General features: G+C 35.6%; 1 protein-coding gene across 1 annotated transcript; it reads right to left on the bottom strand.

The window, feature by feature from the left end:
• Window positions 1–4,968: 4,968 nt before the first annotated feature.
• LOC111149811 (olfactory receptor 1038) lies at window positions 4,969–5,928 on the bottom strand. The gene has a single exon (XM_022507098.1). It carries the CDS (start codon window positions 5,926–5,928, stop codon window positions 4,969–4,971), a length of 960 nt encoding a protein of 319 aa, XP_022362806.1.
• Between the last annotated feature and the right edge of the window lie 1,034 nt (window positions 5,929–6,962).

The following is a 6,962-nucleotide window of genomic DNA, read 5'->3' as shown; positions in this document are numbered from 1 at the left end:
TAGTCCTAATAATAAATCCTAAAAATAGATTTTATGATTTTGACAGAAGGGTAAAGTTAAAATTTCTTTTTTAATATTTTTATTAAAATATAATGTATTACTTGTTTCAGGGATCTAGGTCTATGATTCATTAGTCTTCTTACAACACACCTTCCCCAATGTCCATCACCCAGTTACCCTCCCCTCCAGCAACCCTCAGTTTTTTTCCTAAGATTAAGAGTCTCTATGGTTTGTTTCCATCTCTGGTTTTCTCTTGTTTCATTTTTTCCTCTCTTTCCCTATGATCTAAAACAATTGATGAACATTCTCAGAGGTCCATAGCTGCATACATGCAGATGGATGTTTTCAAGTCTCTGGGGAAAGCTACACTTCATATAATCATTACAGATTAGTTTTTAAAAATGCAGAAACATGCAAAATAAAAATCAAATGCAAAAAATTAAAATGCAAAAAATACGGTGGCTTCTATACAATTTATGTTTTAGATTTTTTTGTTGTTTTAATTCTGTTTGGCAGAGTGGTGTTATAAAACCTCAGAAAAACAGTGTTCCTAGGATAAAATATTCACATTCAATAAGATTTAATTGTTCTTTTTTTTTTCTTTTGTAAAAATAAGCAATGTGCCTAAGTATCTTTCTATGTATCACTCTATATACATGTGTATTTGGAGTGGAGAGGAACAGAGTCGGCTAAAGAGTTTAAAGAGGAGTGTTCGCTTCTCTGTGGTTAGTGTGCCCTACATGCTTTCCAAAAGACTTCAGGAAACAAAGCGAAGTTCACTGTAAGTCATGTTCCTCTGACCAAAACTTTCAAAAAATTTTCCAAGAGTAAGTTAAATGTACCTGCAGGTCGATAAATTCATGGTTTAATTATTATTTGCCCACAGCTCAACAGATACTGACTTTCAGATATAAGGTTGGATCTCTGGTACAATCTAAAGCAATACTTGGTAGCCTTGCGAAGTTCAACAGCAAGCCAATGAACTTTGATCAAATGCATACTGCTACTTCTTACTAAAATTCAAAATTTCATAAAATCCATACTAAAAGAAAAAACTAAGTAAAATACAGTTAAATATTTTGTGAGCTGTTTTCCCCTGTGTTAAAATAATCTTTCTCTTAGTTAATAATTCTTTATTATACTTGGGATCAGCACAGTAATCTGAAATTTCAAATGATTATTCCTTGACTGTTAAGCAAATAGGATCCCTAAAGATTAACCATAACATTATTGCTCCTGTGAAACATCATTTTCTGTTTTGTTTTGTTTTCCCATAAATTATTTAAAATGATGTAACACAAAGAAAATGTTCTAGAGGGATCAACAAATAGTACAAGATACACTCCCCATATTTTAGTAATATATTCACAGAATTTGCTTCAAGATATGTTGGACTCTTTTTGGTTATATAGTGGATTACTCAAAGACAGCATGTAGAGAGGAAAAATCAAGGTAATTGAGGTAGTAAAAAAAAGGATTTGATGTAACACAAACTTTGTATTTATTTTTTTCCATTATTCTAATATTACATTGGACCATCTATGAATTATAGAGTCTTACGAGGTATTAGAGAGAAAAAAAAGGAAAATATAAAATGATCTTTGTTTGCCAGGAGTTTGAAATTTAGAGTTAGGTTACAAACAAATTAACAGGTGAATCAATTATTGGATTAAACACTTGAGAGGTAATGAAACACGTCTAGAAAGAAGGGAAATTTCACATGAAGTCACACTCAGTTAATTTTCCTAGCACCCTAATTGAGACAGGTATCTAAAAACCAAAAATTCTAAATAGTTTATGTAATTGATTAACACAACACCAATCTTATGGGGGGGGGGGGGGGGGGGCGGACAGGATTTGAGTTCAATTTTTGTCCAACCATAAAGCTTCATTTTTTAATAGCTATCTTATATTTCCAATTACAATTATACAACCTTGGGATGTTTAAAACACTGAATGATGATTCACAAAAATGTCACTTAAAAACTAGATTTAAGTTAAATTTTTCACAAGTTAAAGAAATAATTTAAAAAAATATGTGAGCCTTAGTCTGGCACAGAAACCCTGTTGTTCATACACTCTGGAAAAGAAAGTAAAGAGAAAGGTTACCACATATGGATCTGAGTACCTTCTGTCTTTATCATTCCTTTGCTCACCAGGGATGTTAGCTTCAAACATTTCTGAGAATCTCCCATCTCCCTGAAAAATCAAATTCTTTTTTTTAAGATTTTATTTATTTATTTGACAGAGAAAGATATCACCAGTAGGTGGCGGGTGGGGGGGGGGATGCAGGCTCCCTGCTGAGCAGAGAGCCTGATGCAGAGCTTGATCCCAGGACCCTGAGATCATGACCTGAGCCAAAGGCAAAGGCTTAACCCACTGAGCCACACAGGCACCCCTGAAAAATCAAATTCTTAACTGTTTCCATAAAGCGTAACTATATTTCACTTCAATACTTTGATGTCACTGGGTCCCATTTGCTATCATAAAACTGCCTTGGTTTACAACCTAAGGAAAGGATTTAGCAAATGGAGACACAATCTTCTCATCGAAAAATTGAGACTTTCAAGGCCTGCCTGAGTGGTCAGTGGATTAAGCATCTGCCTTTAGCTCAGGTCATGATTCCAAGGTCCTGGGATCAGGATCCTTGCTCAGTGCGGAGTCTGCTTCTTCCCTCTCCCTCTGCCCCTCTCTCCACCCCCCCACATGTTCTCTCTTTCTCTGCCTAATAAATAAATAAAATATTTAGAAAAGTGAAAAAATAAATTGAGACTTTTTAAAAATTTATTTATTTATTTGACAGAGAGACAGAGCCTAAGTAGGCAGAGGGAGAAGGAGAAGCAGGTTCCCTGCTGAGTGGAGAGCTATATGTGGGGCTGGATCCTAGACCCTGGGAACATGACCTGAGCCAAAAGCAGATGCTTAACCAACTGAGCCACCTAGGTGCCCCTAAGTTGAGACTTTTAAGAAAAGTTCTCTCTAATGGTCTTCAATTTGTGTGATTACTTACATGGTAAAATGCCAACACCCTATGCATACTTTAATTGTTAAATGACCAAATTAAGGGGGTAAAGTCTATAAATATATAATCACTAGTGGCTCTTTATAGATTACATTCTGATATTACTTTGGTGAGTTCAAAAAATGTAGAAAAAATGGGTTCCTCTGAACTAATCCATAAATAAGAAATATAATTGAGAGAATATGAGGGAATTAGAAGTGAACATTACAAAAAAAATATGCATTAAATTTATCAGAACAGTTACATTCTAGATATATTCCTGAAAATCCTCTGCCTCTAAAATAACTGAATTATCTTAAATAAAGCATATTTGTAAGGAATTCTAACTTTGTACATGTTTAAATTATTCTGTTGGAAGGTAAAATAGGTTAAAGACCCCTTAATTTCTCTACTTCATAAATTCTGATTTTCACACATTAAACTTCAATGTGTGTGATTTATTTCTTAGTATTGATAAGAATATTAAATGAGTTGATAAATGCTAACCACATACAATTAGGCTAAACAGTGGTCAACACTTAATAAATGTCAGATATTTTTATTTGTATTATTCTTAATATTATTGTGAGTGTTAGTGCAAAAATTTTAGAACTGAGTAATGGCCTTTTATTCAAATAAAACACTTAAAAACATACAGAAAGGGCACAGTTCTTTTTAGAACAAGTCAGTCTTCATTCAACAAACTGAAAAAACATAAAGAGTAGCCAAATTAAAGAAAATCTAATAGAAAGTCTAAAGCTTTAAATATCAATATGACAAGACAATAGTTGAATCTTTATTCAAAGTAAACCACTAATCAGTTGTACTTACCAGAAAAATCCTTGAGTAAGAACACATCTTCAGGATATTCCATGTCACTAAGAATGATAAAAAATAATGTTTTTTTTTTTTTTAAAGATTTTATTTACTTATTTGACAGATCACAAGCAGGCAGAGAGGCAGGCAGAAAGAGAGGAGGAAGCAGGCTCCCCTAGAGAGCAGAGAGCCCGATACGGGGCTCGATCCCAGGACTCTGAGATCATGACCTGAGCCGAAGGCAGCGGCTTAACCCACTGAGCCACCCAGGCGCCCCAAAAATAATCTAGTTTTTACCAACCCCATATTAGGTGTCAAAGATTGTGCCATGGCCCTCACATATATTTCTAAGTTATAGACTAAAATTTGCTTTTAGAATTATCATATTACCAGCTATGTGAACTTAAGCACTTTATACATAATCGTGGTCCAGAGGTCAAGTCTCAGGCATTTCTTAGGTTTACTTGATTGTATTAAGTAAGACTACATGATATCACTTGATTCCCTGGAAGGTAGTAGAAATCTAACCAGGCTTTGTTCCTCTTTCTTCCAGATTGATAAGCCTTTGAGAACGCAATGAAATAACCTTTTTTTTTTATCTTATTTTATTTAAATTCAATTAGTTAACAAACATTTATACAACAAACACATTCATAGCACTTATTATCACAAGATATTGTTGTAAGCATTTCATAAATGTTAACTTGTTTCCTATTTAAAACAAACCAATGAATTGGGTCCTCTTACTTTCCAGAATTAGAAACAGAGTCACATAGTTTAAGTTGATTGTCCAAGGGGCACGGCTAATAAAGGAAGAGCATAGCATTCAAACTCAGGTAGCCCTAGCTCCAGAATAGTAAATTCTAACAAAACCACGCAGCACCCTTTGCTTGACATGCATAAATATGTGTCTGAGGGTGTATTTACCATAATTTCGGTGGTTTGTAAAGGCTGTAATGGCTGCAATGGCCTGAATGGGATTCTCTGAATCACACTGACATTCCAGACTTGCCCTGGTTCTTGTAGAAAAAGTTAAGGTCTGCGGAGGCACAATCACATTTTCAAATGATTAGGAAAGAATTACAAGAAATGTCAGCAGGAGAAAGTTTGATTTATTTACCTTCTTGCATTTAATAAAGAATTTATTATTGTTATTTTCTTAATTTTAACAGCTTTAAGGTTTCACAACCTTTATCCAAGGCTTTCTTTGAGGCATCTTTCACCTCTTTGTTCCTTAGACTATAGATCAGGGGGTTCAACATCGGGATCACCACTGTGTAAAATACAGATGCCATTTTATCTGTGTCCAGGGAATGATTTGATTTAGGCTGTAGGTACATAAAGATCAAGGTGCCATAGAAAATAGTGACAGCCACCATATGGGAGCCACAGGTGGAAATGGCCTTGCGTTGCCCCTGGGTAGAGCGGATCCTTAGGATGGCGGCAATGATAAAGATGTAGGAGATAAGGACGATGGAAGAGGAACAGATCATATCAAAACCAGCAAAGGCAAAGATCAGAATTTCCTTGATGTGTGTGTCTGAACAGGACAGAGCCAAGAGTGGGAGATCATCACAGTAGAAATGGTTAATTATGTTGGGGCCACAGTAAGTTAGACGGAAGGTGATAATGGTATGGAATAGGGCAACCAGAAAGCTGTATATATATGGCACTGCCACTAATTGAATGCAGAGTCTTCTTGACATCAGGGTTGAATAGTGCAGAGGACTACAGATGGCCACATAGCGATCATAGGCCATGGAAGCCAAAAGGAAACACTCAGTGATCATGAAGGTGAGAAAACAGCCCAACTGTGTTGCACAAGCATGGAAAGGAATAGTATTGAGTTCCACAACAAAATTCACCATCATCTTTGGTGTGATAGCAGAGGAGTAGCAAACATCAACAAAAGCCAAGTGACTGAGGAAATAGTACATAGGTGTGTGTAGTCGAGCATCAATCCTGATTAAGGTTATCAACCCCAGGTTGCCCAGCACTGTGACCAGATAGATGATGAAAAACACCACAAAGCATGGGGCTTGAAGCTCTGGCCTGTCTGTAATTCCCTTTAGAATGAACTCAGTGACATAGGTAATATTGACTTTGGCCATTTATCCCAGTGAATTTTGTTGATTTTGTTGCAAGTTGAAGAATACAAATGATGCTTCTCATGGCCCTTGTCACTGTTGACAAAAGATGATTGCTGGTGTCTTCTTGCCTTGAATCATGTTGTCTTGTGCGCAAAAAGTACACCTTAGCTCTCTGATGACATGCATCCTTGCCTCAGGGAGAGGAGTCCCATACTCTCAGAATAGCTTTCTTGAACGTTGTTTTGCTTTGTAATTTTTAAGAACATGGAAGGGTGCTGGTTAATATTGCAATACCACCTGATAGAAAACACTTGAGACCACTAACACTAAGATTTCAGTGTTTTTGTTGCCACTATCTTTTCTTTGTATGCATATAAACATAGCAGCACAAAAACAGGTAACTCATAAATGAAGCTATGTTAATATTAAGGTGGAGTTTGGATTCCAAACTCAAGAAACTTTAAAATCACCCTAGAAACAAGACTACCTATAGACATTTGTTAAAGTGCTCATAAAACAGAGCATTTATGATTTTGTATCTACCTTACTATTCTCTGGATTATTTTATCAATTCCTCTAATTTTTTAAAAGTAATTTTTTTTCATAGCCTCCAATTAGTTTCTATAGGTTGCTCTAAAGCAAACACTGTCTCAAAGTCTTCCTAATTATTCTGTCATTTCCACATCTCTGTCAATTTTGAGGGGAAGTCCTCGAAATCACTTACACATTTCACCTGAAGATTTACTTAATAAGCACTGTTGTTTCTTGTTTCATTGTGTCCTTCTTAAAGTGAGTTTTGTCTTAAACTTGACTGCACATTGAATCACATACGGAGTTTTTTAACATCTCAACGCCCAGGAACCCCCTACCAGTTTAATCAAAATGTCTGGTTAGTACCCAGGCATCAGTATTTTAAAGCCCCCCAGGGGATTCCAATATACAGACATGTTTGGGAAGAAATAGCCTAAAAAACAAATTCATGAGAATAGCAAGCAAAAATCAGCCATATTTTCAAACTTACTTTTATTTCTCTTTTGGTTTTGTTTGCCTGACCT

This window comes from Enhydra lutris, unplaced genomic scaffold (assembly GCF_002288905.1).
Source record: "Enhydra lutris kenyoni isolate GAN:26980312 unplaced genomic scaffold, ASM228890v2 scaffoldscaffold22, whole genome shotgun sequence".
NCBI classification, from domain to species: Eukaryota; Metazoa; Chordata; class Mammalia; order Carnivora; family Mustelidae; genus Enhydra; species Enhydra lutris.
The sequence above is the reverse complement of the archived record's forward strand: the minus strand, read 5'-3'. Positions and strand labels throughout refer to the sequence as shown.

Excerpts from the sequence above, each read along its gene's own strand:
- LOC111149811 (XM_022507098.1), bottom strand. The coding sequence starts at position 5,928 with ATGGCCAAAGTCAATATTACCTATGTCACTGAGTTCATTCTAAAGGGA.